Below are 22,622 nucleotides of genomic sequence, written 5' to 3' on the forward strand. Positions count from 1 at the left end.
CCACGATAGTGGATCTTAACACATGCACTGGTAGTACCTATATACTTACATCATACCATGTTATAATATCAAAACATTTACATTATTTATAAAAGTACCTATGAAGAAAATAAGAAACAGACTGGACATCATTAGTCGAGGAGATTTAAGATTAACCCTTACAAAATTAACGCCAAATGTTGATAATTTATTATTTAAGCATCAGGTTCATCCTTCTCACTTAAAATATTGACTTATTGTTTATGTTATTTTATATATAGTTCATATTTATTTAATGTTACGTATATTTTACATACCAGATACAAATTTTTTTTGAGTAGTTTTAATTTAAATTCAATTAATAAATGTATAAATTAACATTTTTTTTTACTTTAAGTTTTAGGGGTCTACGACACAAAAAAGTTTGGGGAACTTTGCTCTAGATAAAAGCAATTAATTTTAAATAAACAGCATTAATTATGCGATAAGTAGTGCCAAACACAGAGGCACACTAATCAGTGTAACATTACTCCTGAAGATGCCCCGTGGAGGGGTTAAACATGTGTTGAGTGATTTAACGGTGGTAGTTGAGTAATTAGCATTGTTTGCCACATGCGCATCTATCAGCGGGCTGGCAGGCGGTGCACTTTATTGCACGACTACTGCTGCATGGCGGAAGTAGCTATATATTGGTCCTTTTCTTACTTAGGATGGACTTTCACAAATTAACGCCTGAATCCATTAGATATTCTGCAATAACAAACCTTGTTATTTTTGTAGAAACAAAATTACTTTTTTATATTTAAAAGCTTTTCTAATAAATGTTATGTATTTCAGCTTCGCTACTCATTATGTTACAATTCTCAAAGGAACATACAATGAATAATTGGAGGTATTCATTACTTTTAAAATTTGTTTCAAATATGCTAAGGATTATGCAAGTAGTCATGCATTGCATTAATGCTGTCGACAGCTTGACTCCACACATGTGACAACAATGAAACTGAAGAAAGCTTGCACCATCGCTTTCCAAGCTGCTCCATATACTAGTTGAGTATCATCACCCATGAATTGGAAGTTTATATAGTAAATTATGGTGCAATCAATTTTGAACATGTGAAATACTTAGATGTCAAAATATCCTCTAGTCAGAAACATAAATCAGCATTTGCTTATCTATTTATATGGTACTTATATCATTGTAGTGTGACAATGAGAAAAATGTTTTAGACATCAATATATGAGATAGAAAGAAAACTGCAATTTGTCTAAATTTATTGAATGTAATTACATGACATTATCTCTAAAACTATAATTTCTTTTTATTACATTGTATATTTATTTTATAGAATAAAAAACAATGGTTTATTTATTTAGTATTTTAATAATGCCATTTTCTACTGACTGGTATTCTATACAATGACTAACAAACAATCAGGTAAGCCAATTATTCAGCTGTGACTTCCCATGGTTTTTCAGGCCTAAACTGGTCCCAGGGATTGGGTTTCTTGTAAACATCTGGTTCTTCAAGCTTCACTCCCCCATTAATAACTTCGTTCAAAAACTTTTCAACCTTTCCTCCTTTTATTGGTTTTATATCACAATACATTTCAGTAATGCCCGACTCCAGGCACCTTTGTGCAAATACTCTTCCTAAATTTAAGTAGGCACATGTGTCTGTGATGCTGTATAGCTGTTTTCTCAAAGCCCATTCCGAAGACTTTGCCTCAACTACTGCACCATTTACAAAGTGAACCACCTGTGCCATCACTGTACGGTTGCTTCTGGTTAATACCAATCTGAAAATGATGAAATTATACTCCGTGTATATCAGCATTGCGGTTCTTAAGTTGAGATGTGAGCACGCGACAGCGAGGTGGCACCCGCTACATGAACATATTAAAAATTATTTAACGTCACAGTTTACTTACTTGTGCCAAAATTTACGAGTCGGTTTATCCAAATGGTACCCATCTGGTTTACGAGCAATTCGGAGCCGTTCCAAGTTTCTGGGATTTCTGTTTATAAATTCCGGGGCCGTTAATGAACAGAACCTAACAAATTGTGAGGATATCTTTATGTTTCTCGTCGAAAACATTTTCCTGATTCAATTGTTTTAAGACTGCTAATAATTACGAATTAAGGTCTTGGCATTCATTTACGCGCGCAGTGTCTTTAATTTGCAATGCGGTATTGTTACATTTAACATACTCTTCAGTAGCCCAGCTCTGTCAGTCGCCTGTCACTGTCATCGGGGGCGCATTTCGATTAACAAAGCATGTGCAATTATAAATAAAAATGTTCTTCGAAATATTCACGGAATAGTATAAAGTGTTAAAGTTTATTTATAATTACAAGTGCGCAGGGAAGTGACGAGTATCCTTGTAATTCTAACACATGGATGCGTCAGAGAATAAAAAGTAACGCACACTCGCGCTACTTATTGGGAATAAAATGTGTTTTATATAAAACACTGATGCATATTTACGCAAACGTTAAGGCTAGTTACTTTACGGGAGCCGATCAATATCGTGAAGTGGCTGCCGTGCACAACACTAGGCCGATGCAATAAATAATGTTTCATAGTCTGTGCGCTACTACTCACTGTGTAGTACGTTTGTGGATTGTTGCAATAAGTTTACCATTTTATTTGTGCAAGGATATTGCATACGAAACTGTGAAACTTCGTAAGCAGGCAGTGCCACAGTGTTTTCTTTTCGGAACATACGATCGACGTTCGTTAACCTGTAAAAGAGCATCGGAGCGCTGCAACCATTCGACGGGCGTGAACATCCGGGACAACAGTTGTTCGGCAAGTGACGCGGGAGGGAGCACCGCGCGTGATGCCGGGCGGGCGCTAGCGCGGCTCGCCGGGAGCATGTCGCTGCAGAAGAGCGTGAAGAGCGCAGGCAGCGCGGGCGAGCGCGGCGAGGCAGCTGATAACGCCTCCATATCCTCGTCGGCGACCACGCAGCCGGACCGACACGGCTTCTTCGGTGGCGCGCAATACAGTCCGGAGCCGTAAGTCGCGTACGCACCACCGCGTATGACGCGTTGGATGCTAATTGCACTCTATCTGCTTTATCACTATCACAGCAAACGTTAAATGCCTCTCAATAAGACGCAAATATATGAAACTAAATCATGATCATTAATATATAATATGTGGAACACAAATATAGCATTGTTTTTGTAAAAATCATTGTAATGAACAAAGTGGATGTGTCACTGTACAATTTTAATAATGTAGTTTGTGTACTATTTTGTTTAAATTAAAGTCATCATAGCATACAGGCTGTTATGTGAAAAATTGCAATACAACTAGACAAAAAGCCATTCTGCCTTACCACATGGCAGTTAAAAGATCTAATAGATCAAGAATTTTAACGAACAGGGTGTTTATTACCAGCACCGTGAGCATTATATTGTTGAGTATGAGGCTTGTATCAGGCACGCGCCTGTTCATTTCCATATAGTTATGTAGTCGGTTGGCACTGATAGGGAACAGCTCCAATGTGAACAAACATTTATATATTAATCCTTCATTGAACAAGTCCTTACTTAATATTGCCAATGAACCAAGAGTAATCAATAAATATATAACAGTTCTTGTGTTTCAGTAAGGAATTTGAATGATGTACCTGAACAATCACATGACTACTTGCAATTAGTGCAATGTTGGAGAATGCTGGACATTGCTTTCATGTTGTGTTTAAAACTTTGCATGTGGTCGAACCTGTGTACAATGTCATTGTTGTCGATATGTGTTCCTGCTGTGGGCCCAAGTTGACAGACTTTGTAAAATGGTTATGATAATATATCTTGTTTTGTCTTCATTTTATACTCTGCTATGTAAGAGATGATCAAGCTAAGGCCAGAAACTAACAAATATAAGGAAGGAACATCAGCATCAGTTACTGTTGCAGACCAAGTTGAATGTGCACATACACTACATATTGTCTTCCAATGACCCGCCAGGCCAGGGGTGGCTGATAGCTATGCTCTATTCATAACAGTAACAAAACACAACAATTAATATCCAAACAGGATAAAAAATATTGACTTCAATTCTGGCTGCCCATAGTAGTGAGAGTTGTAATCTCAAATTACCTTTCAGATAATGTTTGTTAATGGTTTAAAACCTGCTTCCTGTCTTCTTCCTATTGATACAAAACTTAAACATGTGATTGGTAGTTGAATGAGTGATTAATACTCAAAATTATTTTTTTAATTAAATCTTAATGAAACATAAAAATTAAAAAGCATATACAGGGGAAATTAAACAATTTTTTTTGAAAGTACAACAATGATGTACCTTCATAAAGTATCAGTAATTCTTGCAATGAGTTGGACACAACACAACAGTAACTTATTACAGCATCATGTTTATAATGAGACCTTGTGATGACAGTTGGACTATTGATGTCAAAAACCTATTTTTGTTTATGTCATCACCGAGAAACTGGTTTTAATCCCTACAGGTCTGGCATGAAATACACTGTTATCAAGTTTAATTGAACGGGTCACAGACTTCCTCCTTTGCTTCAGTAGATGAATGATGCTCCGTTCACTATCTGCTAAACAACCTCCCTCATGAATGACCATTTGTCAAAATTATTTAAATGAAATGCTGTGTAATATGCTTCTATATGTGCATCACAAGTCCAGTTCACTAATTTGTATTATTTCCACTTGTTCTCTTAATGTTTAGTCCTGTTGGCAGCCAACAGTCAAGAAATAAATACATGATTAGTGTATCAAAATAAAATATTTCCAAGATCATGCATAGAGATAGTGTTTGTCAACCCAACACCATCACTTAACTGTTGACTGACCATCTGAAGCAGGCCAGACTGAGTGATGCTAGAGCTCTTGTGGTTGTGTGCATGCCACAGCTTTCATTGTGTGGGGTTCCACTTCATTTGAGTTTGGGGAATTAGTTGCGGTCACCCGTCTATTGGACAAATAGCAAGCAATTTACTAGAGATTTTGTAAGATGTCATAGAGTTTTGTAACCAGAGGAACTCGGTCATAGCCTGCATATTATGTATGGTAATTTTTTTTTTATACTCTTTCCTCCATTTTTTTTTACACATTACATTCATGTGTTGCCTCCTATCCTTTACCACATTTCTTGTTACACATAATTACACAACACCCTACACTAAACCACAAGCAATGCTCCTACCCATTGCCACTTTACAAGCCACTCTAAGCCCTTCATATATGGGACAGCAAGAAATTGCATGCACCACAGTGTGGTGCACTGCTGGGTCACAGATGCTCGTGGGACTCCCTTTGAGCTTAAACCTGTACAGATACTCTGAGAATTCCCGATTATATGTGTAGGGTGGTCAGTTATAGGTGCTAGAGTATTTATATATATAGTGGTTACTGTGAAACACATTCAGTTCATTATTTTTTATCTCATTGTTTTTCTTTTGGAATGTGACGGGTAATTTTTGGCAGAACAAAGTGCAGAGACAGATTCCGATTTTGAAAGTGCTTTTTCTTGCTTTATTATCGTTATGATGTTTATTATTTTTAAAACATTGGTTTTTTGATAGGGGGTACTATGCATTAGTTGGAAGAAAATCAAAACGAACATTAGGCCCGCTAGGCGAATTGACGAAATAGGAAAAGTCTCTGGACGTGGGCAGGCGCGGGACCGGTTACCGTGGCGATCTTTGGCGTTTGTCGGATGAGATGATGATGATGTGTAACTGTATATTCGCCCTTTTAAAAACCCCGACAACTATATAAAACCATCACCCTGTAGATTTAGTGCTGCAGAAGGAGCTCGTGCACAGCGCTTGCAGTTTGGCTTTCAAACGAAAGAGTCGCCCGCTGCACCTCATTACATAGCTGCCCGTTACGTTGCGCGTGCCGAGCGCTCTCGTGTATCGATCTGAAACAAGCCGATGCTGATCCACAAGCGGGCTGCCTGCTAAAGTCAGTTCGGCCGCCGGCTGTCCGATTCTGTCTGAATAAATATCGCGGCGTGAGACCCTCTCGCGTGTAATTGATGACGAGGCGATGACGCGTCGACGCGCAGCAGACTCATTGTCCCGAGTAAAAGCGCAGCGCGAGCGCGAGGCGGCCCGCTCGCTTTAATGAGTGCGAACCGACTCGAGTTTTTTTAGCTGCTTACCTCATTGGGCGCAGTTTTGAACTTGCGCGATAATTGATTCATTTGTTAATGCAACAGCCGCGCTTTGCTGTTCTCACGCACACACAGCTTGTGCAAACGACCCGGCGCGCGCGCTGACCGCTTTCCGTTCGAAATGAAGGCAGCGCGGGCGCCACCCGGACGCCTGCGACAAGATTTTCAATGAAAAAAAGAGTGAGCTTGGACAGAGGGTTAACCTTGACTCCGGCGCCGGGTAACGCCGGTAGTTGTAACGGCGGGGGTGTTGCAGGAAGCGCAGCGTGTCGCCAAGCACCGTGCTGAAGCGAGAGCAGAAGTGGCTGCGCATGCTCGACAACTGGGAGGCTTTCATGAGCAGGAACTACAAGAAGGTGCGCGAGCGCTGCAGGAAAGGTGCGAACATGTCTACGTACACACACGCGCACACCAGCCGTGGTTTCCACACATTGTGTATAATCTCCTTTGTTTCCATTTAAACAGTAAGAGCAATAATGCCGGCGCTGTGCCGTCACTCCATTTAACAATATAAAGAGCAAAACATTTTCATCTGTCTATGTATGTTCGAGTTCTGGGTTGGGAATTGCGCAACCCCATGCCGTGTCCGTACGCGGCGGACCCGCTGACCTCGGCGCGTGTCCGGCAGGTATCCCCGCGTCGGTGCGACCGAAGGCGTGGCTGTACCTGTGCGGCGGGCAGCTGCTGTTAGAGAAGCACCCGCACGAGTACGAGGAGCTGCTGCGCGCGCCCGGCGATCCCAAGTGCATGGACGACATCCGCAAGGACCTGCACCGCCAGTTCCCCTACCACGAGATGTTTATCCGCGAGGAGGGCTTGGGGTGAGTGCACGCCGGGTGCGAGTAGCCACTCGTTTGCAGTTGGCTGGACACCGGAGACTACTTTCGTTCCGTGTTCACAGGCAACAGGAGCTGTTCTCGGTGCTCAAAGCTTACTCGGTGCTGAACCCCAAAGTGGGGTACTTCCAGGCACAGGCGCCGGTGGCCGCCTTCCTGCTGATGCACATGCCCGCGGTGCAGGCCTTCTGGTGTCTCGTCAGCATCAGCGACAAGTATCTCAGCGGGTATTACAACCCCGGCCTCGAGGTACGACATCCTCCGCCGCCCGGCGGTCGAGCGCTCAAACGCCGGGCGTGCACTGAGAGCGTTGCGTGCGCAGGTGCTGCAGCGCGACGGCGACATCCTGCACGCGCTGCTGCGGCGCACGGCGCCCGCGGTGCACCGCCACCTGCTGCGCCACAAGGTGGAACCCGTACTGTATGCCACCGAGTGGTTCCTGTGCGCGCTGACGCGCACCCTGCCCTGGGACAGCCTGCTGCGCGTGTGGGACTGCTTCCTGTGCGAGGGCGTCAAGGTACGCGACCGCCCCCGGTAGCCCGTGGCGACGCGGGGCGGCAGTGCGCTAACGCGTGCTGCGGGCGCAGGTGCTGTTCAAGGCGGCGCTGGTGATACTCGCGGGCGCGTTGGGACCCACGCGCGCCAGGCGCCGCGCCGCCGGGCTGTGCGAGACGCTGGAGCTGCTGCGGCACCCGCCGCCCGCCGTGCTCGCCGAGGACTACCTGCTGCATCACATGCAGCGGCTCGCGCTCACCGAGGACGACTTTGAGTTCGAGCACCAGCGTCAGACGGCCCGTCGCCGCGCCATGCACGAGCGCAGGTTAGTGCAGCAGAGGGCCCGGGAGCTGCACCGACGGCGCAGGCCCCGGGCTCACGTGCGGCCTTGTGTTGCAGTGGCAGCTGATTCAGCGAGTGCTCGTACCGGCGGTACTCGAAGAACAACGCGCGCGATATCTTCAACACGCTGTGAGCCGCCGTGCGAGCGGGGCCGGCGCCGCCCCTCCGCCCCCCACACTCGTCATGTTAGAGTAAAGTGAAGTGACACTCCGCGAACTGTACGCAGGCGCCCTCGCGCCGCGCGCCGCGTGCGAGTGTACCGCCTGTATGTGTTATGCCGCTAGCTCGGACTTTGTACTTGTATGTCAATTACGTTATATTATTTTGAAAACTGTATTTATTGTGCGCCCGCGCGCTGCATTTCTGTAAATCTTCAACATTCCTGTCGAAGCGGCACAACTATTCCATTTCCGCGCACCGGTCACGACACGCCGCCGCGTGCGGGGCGACGCGGCCGGCGCGCCGCTCGCTCCGGCACGAGGTGTCGTACCGCGCCTATGTTCACATTTTATTTCATTTTTCGTGTTGTAAATAAAATATATCGAGTTACGTTTTGTTTGTTTTATTTCCGCGCGGGAGAGCGGCAGCGCAAATGAAACTACATTGTTGTTAGTAATATATAATATTTGCTGTACATAAAAATATTAGTATTCCGACGCGCACTCGCCGCTGCTTCGTGGTTTGAACAATAACGCAGAGGTGGCGCCGCGCTGCGGGCAGGCCGAGCTCCCGTCTCGCTCCCGCACTATCTTAACAATTCGTTCACTTAAGACTAAGGGATTTCCTGGTCGTTACAATGAAGGCGACCCATTATGCTAACGCTCGCCCGCTGGCCGCGCCGGCGCCGCCGCTGCGCGCCGAGCCGACCGATCCCAACGACGCCCATTAAACAATTATCAGAATGAAACAAAACAAATGTATTGAGCAGGCAAGCAGTTTTGCCGAGAGTTTAAAGCGCGTCCCGTGGCGGCGATGCGGGCGGATCTGGGGCCGCAGAACTCCTGGAGGTGGCCGCCTGCAAGTGTTGTGTTGTGTGCTCAAAGCCCAAGACTAAGACTGTCCCCGCAGCTCAGCGTAGAAATGGCTGAGCCCGGACGCACCCCATTTCATTTCAGCCATTTGTATAAGTTATCTCGTGGTGTTATGAACAAAAATTCGAATCGTATTTCATTAAATAACACAATATTGTTACCGCATCAATGTCTGCCGCTCACGTTCGCCGCGCCGGTCGGCATCAGGCCGCTACGTGATTTAATATTGAATTATGGCATTACGCGAACGAGGTGCTCCACCCGTAGCAACAGATTTGGCACAGTGCCTTCGCTGGCCTGGCCTGTCGACGGCACTGTGCCAAGGCTGTAGCCAGCTGAAGCAACCAGGCTGTAGCATGTCGCGGTGAGCCTTTGGAACAATGGGAACCTCATGAGAATTTATTTTTCCTTCGGAGGCGCTCACATGGTGTTCTATCATAATTATGGGTCATTGCACGGGGCAGTAAAACTGTTTTGTTTTGGTCAGTTGTCTATTTCCATCGCAGCGGCGAGTGTACACGGCGGCCGACATACAAAATAACGTGTAAACAGTAAATCAGTCCGTGGCGTTGCGCGGGGCGGCGCGGGCGGTATTTACACGACAAGCACGCGGGGCGCGCGCGGCGCCGGCGCGGTCACTGCAGCGATTTCAGGTACTTGACTTTGGCCTCGAGCGTCTCTTTCGCGTAGCGCAGCGCGTCGTCGTAGCTGCGACGCAGCTTGCCGGCGACGGCGCGCTGCTGCTCGTCCTCCGCGCCCTCGGCGCCCGCTTCGCACTCGAAGCGCGGCCACGCGTCCACGTGTTGTTCCGCAAACTTCAGCAGCTCGACCATGTCCTCGTTGAGTTCGTTGAGGAGACGAGAGGTTTCCAGCTGGTCCGGCGATTGATTGGGTTTCTTCTTGGTCTTTTTGGAGTTGGCGGGAGCCACCAAGTCATGGCACACGCCCATCACGTAAGTCGCGATGCCCACAAACTGAAAAATACGCATACAGTTGCTTCAATAATTGTCAACTGTCTCGCGGGCGGGCTGCTTCTTATACGAAAGCGGTCGATGTACCTCTAGGAAGTGCGCGAGGTGGTCGAGGGCGTCGCGCGCGCCCCAAAGCGCCGCGGGCGCGGCGTGTGGCAGGTGCGCGCGCGCCGCCCGCAGCGCCGCACGCAGCGCGTCCGCCGCCGCCGCGCAGCGCGCCGACTCGCGCGCGCACGCCGCCCTCGCAGCGCGCAGCACGCCCGCGTACAGCGCGCCGTAGCGCAGCGGCGACTGCACCAGCGCTGACACATTGCACGCTTTAGTACTGCCGCGCGACGGGCATAAAGGTTCGGTCCTATCGGTTTAAAGACTTACTGAAAATTCGTGAAGGCAGTGGTGTGGATAAACTAATTTTTTCTCTCTCGCAGTATTTTTCTTTGCAGCGGTCCATGGCGTCGCTAAAGGCTTCTATGCACGTATCCAGCTGCTCTAGAAGGTGTTGGTTGTCGTGAACGGCGGCGGCCTCGGCGCACAGAGAGACGCCGCAGAGCAGCGCGTCTTTGAGCCGCAGGTAGGCCACGTCCTGCTCGAAGGTGCGCGTGCGCAGGCCTGGGTCGCGCGCCTGCGGCGGCTCCCAGCTCACGATCACGTCCAGGTCGCGATTGTCCCTGCGAAGCAGACGTACGTTACAGCACGTGTGCGTGCAGAGGTACAAGCGCGCTCCCATGCCGTACTCACGTGAGGCGGTCGTCGAGCGCGCGCGCTTGGTGCGGCACGTGCGGCGCCAGCAGCGCCCGCTCGCGCGCTGCCAGCGCCGCCCAGGCGCACGCCTCCAGTCGCGCGTGCCACGCCTGCAGCTCCACCAGCTTCTCGAACGTCCCGTACTTGTACGCGTACGTAAGGTGCTCCACGCTCTGCGGCACAACGTATGCTCATTCAATATACACTGTATGCACGGAGAAGTCATAACAAGCTATCCCTGACGGTCCTCGGGTTTATAAACAACGGCAGGTTGCGTTCAGGACTTACGTCCTTAGTGTGGTGCAGGTAGAAGGTGTGCGCGTCCGCGAGGCGTGCGGGCGCCAGCGCCGGGGCGCAGGCGGGTAGGCGCGCTGCGTGCAGCCAGCCCAGTGACACCAGCTGCACGTGCTTCGCCTCCAACCGCGCGAACGTCGCGTCCGCCGCCCACCCGGCACCTGCAAGGCGCATCAGCGAAATTCAGTCGGCGGCGCGGAAGCAGCCAGCAGGGGAGAGGAGCACTCACCGAGCACGTGGTAGAGCGCGAGCAACAGGAGCTTCACGTGCAAGTTGGCAGGCGAGTGGCACAGCGCCAGCTCCAGCACGCCCAGCGCTTCCAGCAGCGGCGCCGCGTCCTGCAGCTGCGTCGCTGGGCCAACACCACATGCATATCAATGGCTTCCGTATGCAGGAATCGAGAAGTAAAGCATTACAACAATAGGCAGGGAGCGGATACCGGCATAGAAGTAGTGGTGTGCTGCGAGCACGGCGTAGGCGTCGGCGGCGCAGGGCTCGGTGGGCGTGGCGGTGAGCAGACCGGCGCGCAGGCAGCGCGCGTGCTGGGACCGCAGCGCCCGCGCCAGCGCCAGGCAGCCGGGCGCGTCGAGCGGCGGCGCGCACATGCGCCAGGCGCTCACACACGACACGTGGCGCTGCACGTCCGCCGCCTGCCGCACACACACAAACACATTGAGTTGCGCAGCTGGCGGCCGCGTTCGGGATCGCGCGCTGCACTTACGTTGTCGGGTTCGCTATTTTCGTCGAAGCCTAAACACGTGAGGAAGTCTCTGCAATGTTCCTCCCTCTCCCGCTGTGGGATGGCGGCCAGGTAGGGCTTGATGTCCGGAACGGAACAAGATTTGTTGGCGAATATTCTGAGGTACTGGACGCACAGCGCCAAGCCGCTCCCGAGCAGCGAGGTGGGGTCCCCGTCTTCCGACAGCCGCTTCCACAGCTCCAAGCGCGCCAAGTAGGGGCCGCGCAGGGTCCGGCGCGCGGACACGCTCTCCACCAGCAAGCAGATGAATTCGTGGCATTTCTCCGCGGTGTCGTCGACCGAGCCATTCCCGCCTTCGGGATCCGCACCCCTCATCAGCTCAAAGACTGAATCAAAGTAGGGCATGTAGTAGTCCCAGCGGTCCTGGTTTTCCCACAGTAAGTCTTTACATAACAAATTCAGTCTTCTCCAATAGCCTAATTTTTTTAAAAATGGTATGCTGGCTTGAGCTGTGGACCCGGGTACCAGTTGTGAGTATACATCTCCTTCTAAGAATTTCAGAATCTCCTCGAACTTCTCTTGCAGTTCCAATATCATGATGTACAAGCGGGCCTCTTGTTCTGCTTCCATCTTGTTCTCAGCTATGAAATTGTCCACCATCCTCTGAGCTAATGTCAAAAGTATGCCCTTTTTAGCTTTATCTTCCGTTGATTTGGCCTGTGAACAATTGACAGCCATAGAGAAAACGCCAAACATTAAAACTTTCTGTGGATTTCAGGAAATACCGTTAACATTTCTAACATTTGCAGTTTTGATAATAAATTTAGTTTTCACCGCCAATTTTCTTTCATTTTACAAATATCACCGAGTTCATGTAAAATATTTACAGACTGCTCTAGGAATGCATGCTAGGGTGCCAGATATGATATACACATGATTGAAATTTTAAAAATTGGGGTTAGTTATAATATTAGACTTGGTGTATCTGTAATGTTGGTGGAACTTATTGTGATGTGAAGCACTGGATGATAGAAATAGACAAAACCTAAACAAGCTAGTTATATTTATTGACAGTATGAGCTCTCCACAATATTTGTCTTGATTTCCAAATTAGGGGATGGATTTTGATATTGCAATGGGTTCCAGCTTATTCTGGGCTATGGGGTATTGAAAAGAAAGACGAAATACCTAAGTCTGTGCAACACTAGAGGGAAACACCTTTGGAACACTCTCCAGTCATAGCAAAGTTCATATATAAAATATAAAAAAGAAACATTGAGAGAATCATCAGGAATAATATGATTTGTGATTGAGCAACAAGGGAATATGATATAGGACTATACATGCTCACTGATTTATTGTCCAAGGTGTGCTGATATGCCAAACCCAAGAAATTACTTAAAAATAGTGGTAGTTTCCCAATTGCAAGGTTTGTGGCGTAATTGGAGATGTGCAACATTTACTAGTGGGGTGTGAACATAATTGTATATTTATATCAAAGAGAGACTTGGGAGCCTTTGGGATGTCTGCACTCAATGTCAGTTTGTTTCAATCTATATTATCTAACACTGAGACCTCTTGGCTGGTCTATGACTTGGTCATGGTCTCCCAGCAGCAAATCTTGTATGATTTTACTTGAGGATATGTATCTGAAAAGAGAAGTTTATGTTTCCATAGGGTTGGCAAGTATTGTAAAGAAAAAACTTTGTATAAATGACATAAAACAAAACAAGATCATGTAGGCTATAAAGCAAAATTAAGTTTGCAATTGTATTTTCAGCAGACCAAACAAATTGGCTAATTTATTGGCCTCATGGATATAAATCCAACATATGCCTGTAATCAAATGGCAGTGCAAGGTATTTCTTAAACATCCTCCCTCTTAAATTTATTAATGGACTAAATAGTGCTAGATATGTGTGGAGTCAAACCTGCAAGACGATGCTCATTACAGCCCAGAAGTAGTAGGGGTTCTTGGGTGTGAGTTTATAGAGTGCCATTGCTGTGCGTTGCTGTGCACGGTGGTCAGCGACACGGACATATGCCATGAAAAGATGCGAGTGCAGCTCCTCGCTGCTTGGCTCCGCACGCACCGCTGCCTCATACAGTGCACACACCTGCTGCACTGCAAGCTCCAATTAATCACAATTGTTTTATTGTTACACGGCAGACTATGGGATAACTGACCACACAGTGCCCCAGTGTCAATGCTCAATTGTAATCTTCTTTCCTTACCGCATAAGGAAAATGAAATTTTGACCACTGGTCTTAAAAAGTGGCCACAGCATATTTGGTTTTCAAAGATTTAATTCTGTATTATTAAGGTGTGTGAAAAAGCTAACCACAAAAATTTACCATGTTCAGCAACATACATATTTGTCATTATTTATTAAGATTAATAATTGATATTAAACACATGCTTAGAGCGTGTTCAAATCTAAATCTAGAAATGAATCTTAAACACAAGACTCACTGTCTGCAGTTCATTGGGGGTCAGTGTGGATATTATGCCAATGGGTGCCAAGTTGTCAACAAGTACAAAAACAAGATAGTAAAATAAGGGAGCGTGGAAGTCGCCGATTAAATCGCAGCACAAAAAAATTGTTCACAATAAACTTGCGCTTCATCACAACAGAAATGAGTTAACCCTGTCCCCACAAGTCGGAGCCCGTACTCACACTGCTGCGACTCCCGGTAAGAGATGGTCATGGCCTGGAGCGTGGTGTCGTCGCTCGGCTTCTCCTGCGCGAGGGCGTCCAGCACCGCTTGAGCTTCGGGTTTTTTTCCTAACCTTAAAAGCGCCAGTGCTTTGAGCGCGCGCGCCGCTTGCAGCGTTGGACTTTTTTTGAGCACCTTCTCGGCTTCCTGCAATGCTTTCTTATTCACCCCATTGTCCAGCCAGTCTGGAAGTTCACAAGTTAATTCATCGTCAGGCCGTGCACCTAGCGCCAGTAATAGGTTAATGCGATTATTTACCGTAAATCGGCCGCAGGCGCCGCTCTACGATGCCGCCGTCGTGCATATGCTGCGGTCGCACCGCCATTTTTCATTTAAAAATATATTTTCTCTAATTAAATGCAGTTTCGTGTCTTTTTATAATTTTTTTCGTCGCACGTCTGTTTTGTGCTTGTCGTTGATTGCCGACTGACACTGACATATAGTTCCGTACTGGGTTGCCAGGAAACGATTTAACGCTTGTTCAATTATTTCTGGTAATTTTATCGGGATAAAAGAAATTTACAGCCACGAACATGATATTTTGAAGGAGGTAATCATAGCTTTGAAGTATAATTATATTAATATTATCTTTCCTTCTATTGTAGTTTGTAATTCACAACATGGTTTATTTGTGCATTTTTTATGGCATTTAAGCAGAACAACCGAACTGGGCTCCCACTCAGTTGTAACTGGCAAATTCAGTTTTTTTTTGTTTTGGTGGCTAAAACCTTCTAAATATTTAACCCTGGTAGCCGGTGGTAGGTACTCTGCCCTCCTGGGGAGGACAGGATTATGTGGGATTGCTGCGCACTGAAACCCTCGTGGTTGTTGTCTACGCTGTGCGCGTTATTGAAACTACCTTTGAAACCGTTGTGCATGATGGGTCAAGACCACGTCGATACATCGTCTACCTCAGAGTGGCTGTAGCAAGTGGAAGTCAAGGGCTCCCACCTTAATCATCAGCAAAATAAAGATAGCCTACTCCAACGTACAATGCATACGACTGTGAGAGGAACTGCTATATACTTTTTGGTATTTTATTCTTTTAATTCTGAAATTACTACGTGTTACTACTAATTGTTACGTGTCTGAAATTACTCATATTAATTGTTAATTTTCATAAAAATGCTTAAAATATTAACACGCGTTTTGAATTTAAAAAGTGAAATACTGTTGATAAACACATTAGATGTCAGCCATGAAACAATAACCAAAGCGACAAAAGAGAATTAGGAACTTCAGCGGTTACTTTTAAGTTTTCTAACGCGAAGACCATCACATGAACTGGGCTACAACGACAATGAGCTGACACTTCAGAACGAATGTATGTTGAAAGGAACTCGTATCGTGATCCTTCAGTGCTTGCGCACCCGCTGCTCGATGAGCTACATGCCAAGCGGGTCTGCCCCGGCGCCCGGCGCGGCCGGGGCGCGGAAGTTCCGTCGGCGCACTGCTCGCGCGCCGCTGACGCCCAACACCTTGCTCCCGGCGTTTAGTTTTCGTATAGAGTTTAAATTTTATTAACATTTAGTTGGAGTATTGTTTCACCGTTATACTCGACCGTGGCGCACTCACAGAACTCACACCTATACTCTATAAAGGCAATGAGCCTGACGTTGGAAATTACCGTCTCATGTCAAGAACACGCATGTTTACTCGCCGAAGCACTGGAGCGAGTTGTTTGCACCGCAAAGTATTCAGCGGTAGTATGCAATCCTCGCATCGAACAACGTGGTGTTATTAGAAGTCGCTCAACAATGTCTCCCGATGCAAATGATTTGAATGTATCGGTCATAGACTACGTTCGCAAAAGGTATTTCATACATGTATACATTTAAACAAGATACGAATGCTATGACTTGAAAAGAAAACCGGATATAAGTAGTGATGTTTCAAGGATTTACTTCAAAAAGCCCTCAGTGCCATAAGGCTCTATACAGGAGTCTTTCCCTGTGGCGTTGCACGTCAGCGTCCCGTAAACCTTAGTTAAAATTTTAACAAAAAAAATATAAACGTGAGAAATGTCACATAAATTGTAATACAGTTAAAAATTGTTGAACCCTTGCCGGGGAACGGTTCATCTCAAGTGGCGTGAGGACGAGAAAGCGTGCTATTGGTTCAGCGGACCGTTTGTTTCTGTAACAAACTCTCCAATGCGCCTGCGCACCAGCCGCAGCAGTTTATATCCATTTTGCCCGGAAGAAGGAGCCTGGCCTCGGTCGCGTTCACTAGCTAGGTGACGTCTCACGCACCGACGCACTCTTCGTGTCGGTTGCGTTCACCAGCTACGTGACGTCGCGCGCGCCGGGCCAGTTCGAAGTTACTTAATAATTTCTCGTAACCAACGGTCATTGAAGTTGAATCCATTCGTACCTCGCACCGGCACGAACACATCCTGTCAACTACCGGCGCTCCCTGCTCTCGACGTGCTCCGCCTGACCAGTGCCGGGAGATCGAGCGGCTGCTCACCACCACCATCAGGGGAGTACCGAGCTGCGGTGTAAAATCAGACCAGGCCTTCTGTCCGCTACCCTTAATATAGAGATTGTTTTCTGTTGTCGAGCTACTGTTTCCTTTTTACTTTCACCATTTAAATATATTTTTCTTCTAACGGTACATCCCCTTGTACTATTTATTCTGGATATCAGAATCTCGTTTTTGCATTATCATGGCATTGTATTAGCAGACAGCGTGTAGGACTGCGAGTGGTGATCACGGGCCGGTAGACGCGGCGCGGTCAGGTCTCCTGCTAGGTGGATCGACGAAATAGTTGTAGTTGTTCAACGCGGACAGAAATAATTATACACGGCTTCGGTTGATACTGCTTGTTTATTCGTATTGTTTTTGCAGATGTTTACGCGGCTAGCCCGAGGGCTTTTACAGCTCCATCGGTTCACAGAACGCAAGGGTTTGAGAACTTACACTTGTTTATTAGAAACGTTATCTAAATTTATGTGAATTGCTTGACGAGAAGTCGTCGCGACACAGCGAGCGCGGGCCAGTAGTCTCCCTCACGATCCAGCGCGCCCCAGCGCCCGCGCGCACCCTCGTTTGCTGCCAGTTCACGTGCTTTCGTGAGTGGATCCCGCGTAACCAAGGTCGCGGGAAGTCATCGGATGCGGGCAACCGGTTGTCCGGCGGAGGCTTGTGCCAGGCAGCTGCGCTTCCATCCACTGACAGGATTCGCAAACTCGTCCGCAGCAAGCCCGATGCCTATCAATTGCAGGACGACCATCGATCTGGACCACCGAACCCGAAACATACGACGCGCAACCAACTGCCAAACAAAGCGGCGCTCGCGACGCAAATCGGTTTTTAATTACAAGTACTAACAGTAATAGTAGTAGTAATAGTAAATAGTAAAACATGAACGGCTAGAAAATGCAGCCAGTTCCGGTTCGAAAAGTGGCAATTTTTACTAAATTTACTTAATTGTTTTTGTCATTGCATAAACATATTTTTACATAATATTTTTCCGTTTTTGTAATTATTGTAATAAGTTTTCAAATCAGTTTGTTTATTTCTTATTTGCGAACACGTAATGGGTTATTTGAAAATAAATAATCAAGTAAAGATTTTACATATTGAATAACAAAAGTAACTGTTTATTTTCTTGCTTGTTACTAGAAAAAAGTAAATGTTGCCCTGTCTGCAGTTTTTGACCGCATTGAAATGATACAGGTACCATATATTGACACTGGACTATTGTCGAATTTGCGGCGCTGGGAAAAATGCAAGGAGAATCGGCCCAAAAATTGAAATGCGTCAGAACAGCAGAATAAAAGTAATATTCATTGTGTGTCATGTATTTTATAAGATAAATAATTTACAAACGTTCGAGTTAAAGCTAGCTTATAGTATCTTAAACTAAGCGGCGCGGCGGCTGCCCTCACTGCGGCCGCAGGTCGACGGTGTGGAAGCCGGCGTCGGCGGGCGGCGTGCTGTCCTTGCAGAGCGACGGGCGCTTGTGGCGCGGCGGCGGCACGGGCGCGGCGCCGGCGGCGGCGGCCTGCGACTTCAACAGGCTCTTGATGCGCATGCCGCCTCTGTAGTAGTACAGGTAGATGCCGGCCAGTGCCACGAGCGCGACGAACAGCGTAGCCAGCGCGATGCCCGGCCCGTACCACGCGGACGCGGCAGGCGCGGTGGGCGCGGTGGGCGAGGTGGGCGAGGCGGGCACGTCTGATGAGGGGCGCGCAGGGCGTGGGCGGCGCGTGGTGGGCGCGTTCGCATCCACCGCCACGTCGGCGCATGCGCGGAACTCCTCCTGCGGGCCGCAGCCCACGGCGCCGCTGCCGTCGGCGCACGTGCCCCAGTTGTTGCCCGCGATGTACTTCCACTGCAGCACGCAGTGTGTGCACTCCAGCCCTTCCGGCAGCCGATATTTCATTTCGTAAACTTTATTGCCATCCTTGGGAAAGTATTTGGTAGAATTTGAGCCTTCCAGTTTGAGAACGTTCCGGTCGAGGCACTCTTGGGTGGTGGCCTTCGGTTCCTCGCACAGCCTGAACTCGAAAAAGCCCATGTGGCTGGCGGTGAGCTCGACCTTGATGGTGACGAGCGCGCCGGGCGTGTAGCGGCGCACGATCACGCCGCGCCCGAAGCGGCCGCCCAGCTCGTGGGCGCGCGGCGCGGGCGCGTCCCACGCGTCGCCGCACACGCCGCACTTGCCGCCGTTGCGCTGCCACTGCCGCGTGAAGCCGCCGCAGTACAGCTCGTGGTCGTTGTAGTTGTGCGGCGTATCGAAGCCGTAGCGCCAGGCAGACGCGCGCGACGGCGGCTCCACTAGCCGGCCGTGCGCGCGCACACCCGCCCATTGCGCGCTCAGCAGCGCCGCCACGCACCACACCACCTGCGAGCAGCGAGCCTGCGTTATCGGCGCCGACCTAGCGCAGCCTGGAGGCAGTTCCCGGACAAAACAAAGGGAAGCGCCTGCGGACGCGCCAATCATAGTGACCGCAGCCGGTTGTTCGACGTTGGCGAATCCTTTGGAAAATATATGAAGAAATCGCGTCGGAAACTCTCCATGGAAGCCATGTTAAAATGTTCTACATGTTATCGAAGTCAATCGAAGCCGCTACCCGAACGAGACTGGTTAGTACAAGGTGCACGAATAGGAGGCGAGTAGAGGAGGCCGCGCTCGCCGCAGAACCGGTCGCGGGGCGCTGCGTCCTCTGACATTCGCGTTAATTGCTCCGGTTTACAATTTATAGATTAATACGTGGGTGTCCGGCATCCGCCGACTGGAAGGCGCGACGGACTCGCGCGACACACTGACAAATTTGGTAACCGGTCCGCGGGCGGGCCGCCCTGCTGACGCCCCTGGCGAGCGGGAGTTGACGCACGGCGCGCAACTCTCCAACTTCGTTACCGTACCCGGCGTTTGAACACGCGAACCTACAATAAAGTAAAACGCTTTCGAGTGACGTCACGTCACAATATACTGTATATTGACGACGGTGCGCGAGTGTCGCTCGCCGGGGCCCGCGCGCCGGGCACCGTTTGACGAAAGTGAGTGAAACTTGATCAGTTTGTCGGTTGGCGTCAACTTATGAATAATTCCGTGTGCCGCGGTGCGGCGGGGCGGTGCGCACCTGATTCAAATTTCGTGCTGTCGCGGACCATCAAAACACATTTATAAATTAAGAGCGCATGACGGGACGCCCGCCAGATCGAGCACCGCGGCTGTGAGTTCTGCGAGCGGGGCTACTCGGACTCACACCGTCACGTCACGGTGACACGGTGGTATACTGTTCACTAATGCCGCGAGCGCGGGGCGAGCGCAGGGCAGCCGCGTTCCCCTGCGCTGGCCGCGTTTCATTTCACCCTCCGAGCAGCGTCTCATTTTGGACGGAAGCACCTCCAAGCCGACTTTACTTATCCTTCGCTTCGTTCCGTGTGCGTAGGATGCGCGGTGTCCCCTCCTAAATTTATCGTTTATTACAGTTTTAATGGAAGGCTGACAGCTGTAAGCAGTTGAATTGTATGTTAAAGAGAACAAGTGTTGAGGCGTAGACAAAGAGCAGCGCGGCGGCGCACTAAGACTGCGATGTAACGGACGTGCGGCCGCGCAGGAGGCTGCACGGTTGTTCGGCCGGTGGCGCCAGTGCCCCGGCAGTTTCACAAAGAGACTTCTGCTCCTCCTGGCGCATGTAATCCTCCAGCAGAGTTGCTGTGACCCTCGCCTACGACTCAGTCCCGCGAACTTCTCGCGGCGGTACCAGCTGCGCCTGTTGAATGCAATCATGCCGCCCATCACGTAGTCGAGTTCGGAACGAAATTAGAACTGATATTGTACAGGGGTGCGACGGCCCTCGCGTCCGCAGGCTGCTGCAGCCACAGTAAGCAGTCCGAAGATTCAAACAATCGTTGCCCTGTTTCTGGATTATAAAAGATAACGTGAGCGACATACAATACATTACTTCAGCCCAGGCCCCGCGGAGGGAAGTTGGAGTCCTATGGCGGTGCTCTTACGGGATAAAGTTGGCCCTGCACAGCAACGGAGCAAGGCTCTGTAACATTCTCAGGACAAAGGACGACCCACGACGCATCCTCCGCTGATGTGGCGGGACAGGTTCGGACGCTGTGCTCGCGACGACGCAACACTCGGGAGAGGACAAACTTTTGTTTGCCGCGGGCGGAACACAACGACCGTGTGGTGGCGGAAGTTTTCAAATCAAAATACAGACGCGTTTAGTGGTCTCACGCAAGATTGAGGATAATTAATTTATCCTTATCGGCTTGGGGCTCGCACATGTCCAGGCGTGCGGAGCCGCTCGACGGCGGCGCGTCACGGCCACGAGCGGGGACGCGAGCGTGCTCCTTTTGCGTTCAAAACAAAATTATAATTAACGTTGAAGCGCCGCTAAGCAACTTAATTAGCATAAGATTAGACGCACCCGGAACTCGCGGCGGTGGACGTCTTTGGATGTTTATGCTTTTAGCAAACGACGCGAGCAAATGTCAGGGCCGCGGCCGCTATACTCTGTCCCGTGAGCAAGGAGCCCCCGCGAGGGCGCGCTCCGGTCGAATTAAAAAGAGTTAAGAGTGACATGAAGCGAGAGGCAACGCCACTGTCCGAACCCTCCCCTGGATGAGCAGGAGGCTCCTCTCCGCGCACGGCGAGCGAGCCGTCCGGCCCGTCCGACCCGGCGCTGTACGTCAGCTGTGCCTAGCGCGTGACTAATCGCCGCCACCGACGAGCTCGCGGCGAGGTCTGCTCGTGAGAATGAGAACCGGGACCTCGGAAGTGGAAGCCAGGTGTAACGACACAAACAACACAAGCGGAGCGCGGCCGGGCGCCGCACACTCGACTTACGTTCATGGTGCACGCGGGGCGGAGACACGGGCTACGCGGAGAACGTTGGCTGCACTGAACACAAACTTTCTTCGCTGAGCGACGGACAAAGAGCGCGGGACACGTGCGTGCGGGGCGGCCGAGCGGCGGCGACTGCCGCGCGCCCAAAACAATATACTTTCTCAAACGGCCGCGATTTTTACTCGCGACCGCTTCGCGAGGCGCGCGGCGACGCGGGCGGCGCGGGGGGCGCGGGCGGCGCGCGGGGCGCGGCGGCGTGCGCTCGCGCCGTTGAACTATATATTTAGTAAACTTTCGTTTTCGCAGGGCGACGCGCTGCACGCGGCGCCAGTACCGCCCGACCACTGGGAGCGTCGTGCCCGAGCTAAAGATCATATTTATTCAGATGTCAGTTGCACGTTATTATGTTTACGAGGATTTGAATAAGAAGAAAGAAAGTAAGAACGAAACAATAATAAATTCTTGCAATAATTGTTAGCTCGTCGTGGGCTCTTTCTTCTCAGATCGGAGCGCATTGAGAACCCGCGCAGTAAAAACTTGAAGAATGCTACTGCCGGTAGCTCACCGACGAGCGCAAGGCTTCTCCAGCGTTCTTCTCGTGAGGCGCTCGAGGCGCTTCAGGCGCTCGAGAGGCCACTGGAAATTTAGTTTTCTCCTCTTCAAAAACAAATATACCATAAGATCTTGTAGTGAAACACGGAGTTTTGTGTAAAATAAAATGAGATGGTTCCTTTGGGTGAGGAATGGTCATGAGGAACAGGAAGCGGGCGCCGGCGTGACGAGGTGGCGTGTGCGGCGTGCGCGCGTCATCAGGACTGACGGGGCACGCCGGAAACTTCTTCATGCACACAATCTAAAAACCGATTGCGCCGGCTATTGTGATTAATTTTCGGCGGCGGCACTCATGCTTGTTTTTCCCCCAACCCCGCTTCGTCGTGCTTCCTGTGGCGCGGTATAGCGGTTTTGGTAGCACTTTTATAAATTACAAAGTTTGATCGATTTCGACATGTCCAAAACGTTGCGCTCCAAGCTTG

At 49.4% G+C, this 22,622-nt stretch overlaps 4 protein-coding genes across 4 annotated transcripts; 1 reads left to right on the forward strand and 3 right to left on the reverse strand.

Moving 5' to 3' along the window:
• Nucleotides 1-1,274: 1,274 nt before the first annotated feature.
• mRpL18 (mitochondrial ribosomal protein L18) lies at nucleotides 1,275-2,235 on the reverse strand. The gene is made up of 2 exons (XM_068767691.1): nucleotides 1,911-2,235; nucleotides 1,275-1,778 (listed from the first exon to the last, which is right to left on the reverse strand). Exons 1-2 carry the CDS (start codon nucleotides 2,075-2,077, stop codon nucleotides 1,427-1,429), a joined length of 519 nt encoding a protein of 172 aa, XP_068623792.1. The 5' UTR covers nucleotides 2,078-2,235; the 3' UTR covers nucleotides 1,275-1,426.
• Nucleotides 2,231-8,359, forward strand: wkd (whacked). Its single transcript, XM_068767690.1, has 7 exons — nucleotides 2,231-3,000; nucleotides 6,399-6,520; nucleotides 6,771-6,963; nucleotides 7,044-7,227; nucleotides 7,301-7,495; nucleotides 7,566-7,798; nucleotides 7,873-8,359. The coding sequence occupies exons 1-7, from the start codon at nucleotides 2,555-2,557 to the stop codon at nucleotides 7,880-7,882; spliced, it is 1,383 nt and encodes a 460-aa protein (XP_068623791.1). The 5' UTR covers nucleotides 2,231-2,554; the 3' UTR covers nucleotides 7,883-8,359.
• Nucleotides 8,360-8,409: 50 nt separating this feature from the next.
• psidin (phagocyte signaling impaired) lies at nucleotides 8,410-14,684 on the reverse strand. Its single transcript, XM_068767692.1, has 11 exons — nucleotides 14,529-14,684; nucleotides 14,231-14,455; nucleotides 13,484-13,677; nucleotides 11,574-12,269; nucleotides 11,292-11,502; nucleotides 11,082-11,204; nucleotides 10,847-11,013; nucleotides 10,556-10,731; nucleotides 10,193-10,485; nucleotides 9,905-10,119; nucleotides 8,410-9,820 (listed from the first exon to the last, which is right to left on the reverse strand). The coding sequence occupies exons 1-11, from the start codon at nucleotides 14,593-14,595 to the stop codon at nucleotides 9,482-9,484; spliced, it is 2,706 nt and encodes a 901-aa protein (XP_068623793.1). The 5' UTR covers nucleotides 14,596-14,684; the 3' UTR covers nucleotides 8,410-9,481.
• A 3,289-nt stretch (nucleotides 14,685-17,973) lies between these two features.
• LOC137924256 (uncharacterized) lies at nucleotides 17,974-21,703 on the reverse strand. Its single transcript, XM_068767636.1, has 2 exons — nucleotides 21,589-21,703; nucleotides 17,974-19,122 (listed from the first exon to the last, which is right to left on the reverse strand). Exons 1-2 carry the CDS (start codon nucleotides 21,592-21,594, stop codon nucleotides 18,160-18,162), a joined length of 969 nt encoding a protein of 322 aa, XP_068623737.1. The 5' UTR covers nucleotides 21,595-21,703; the 3' UTR covers nucleotides 17,974-18,159.
• Nucleotides 21,704-22,622: the final 919 nt, after the last annotated feature.

Source organism: Battus philenor, unplaced genomic scaffold (assembly GCF_028537555.1).
Source record: "Battus philenor isolate CCGP_79_NKW_IND1 unplaced genomic scaffold, ilBatPhil1.0.hap1 SCAF_23, whole genome shotgun sequence".
In the NCBI taxonomy this organism is placed as follows: Eukaryota; Metazoa; Arthropoda; class Insecta; order Lepidoptera; family Papilionidae; genus Battus; species Battus philenor.

Coding starts and splice junctions, on each gene's coding strand:
- mRpL18 (XM_068767691.1), bottom strand. CDS start 2,077: ATGTTTTCGACGAGAAACATAAAGATATCCTCACAATTTGTTAGGTTC. Junction 1,779..1,910: donor ACTCGTAAATTTTGGCACAA/GTAAGTAAACTG, acceptor CATCATTTTCAG/ATTGGTATTAACCAGAAGCA.
- wkd (XM_068767690.1), top strand. CDS start 2,555: ATGTTTCATAGTCTGTGCGCTACTACTCACTGTGTAGTACGTTTGTGG. Junction 6,964..7,043: donor ATCCGCGAGGAGGGCTTGGG/GTGAGTGCACGC, acceptor CCGTGTTCACAG/GCAACAGGAGCTGTTCTCGG. Junction 7,496..7,565: donor TCCTGTGCGAGGGCGTCAAG/GTACGCGACCGC, acceptor CTGCGGGCGCAG/GTGCTGTTCAAGGCGGCGCT.
- psidin (XM_068767692.1), bottom strand. CDS start 14,595: ATGGCGGTGCGACCGCAGCATATGCACGACGGCGGCATCGTAGAGCGG. Junction 11,503..11,573: donor AAAATAGCGAACCCGACAAC/GTAAGTGCAGCG, acceptor TGTGTGCGGCAG/GCGGCGGACGTGCAGCGCCA. Junction 10,120..10,192: donor ACTGCCTTCACGAATTTTCA/GTAAGTCTTTAA, acceptor GCAATGTGTCAG/CGCTGGTGCAGTCGCCGCTG.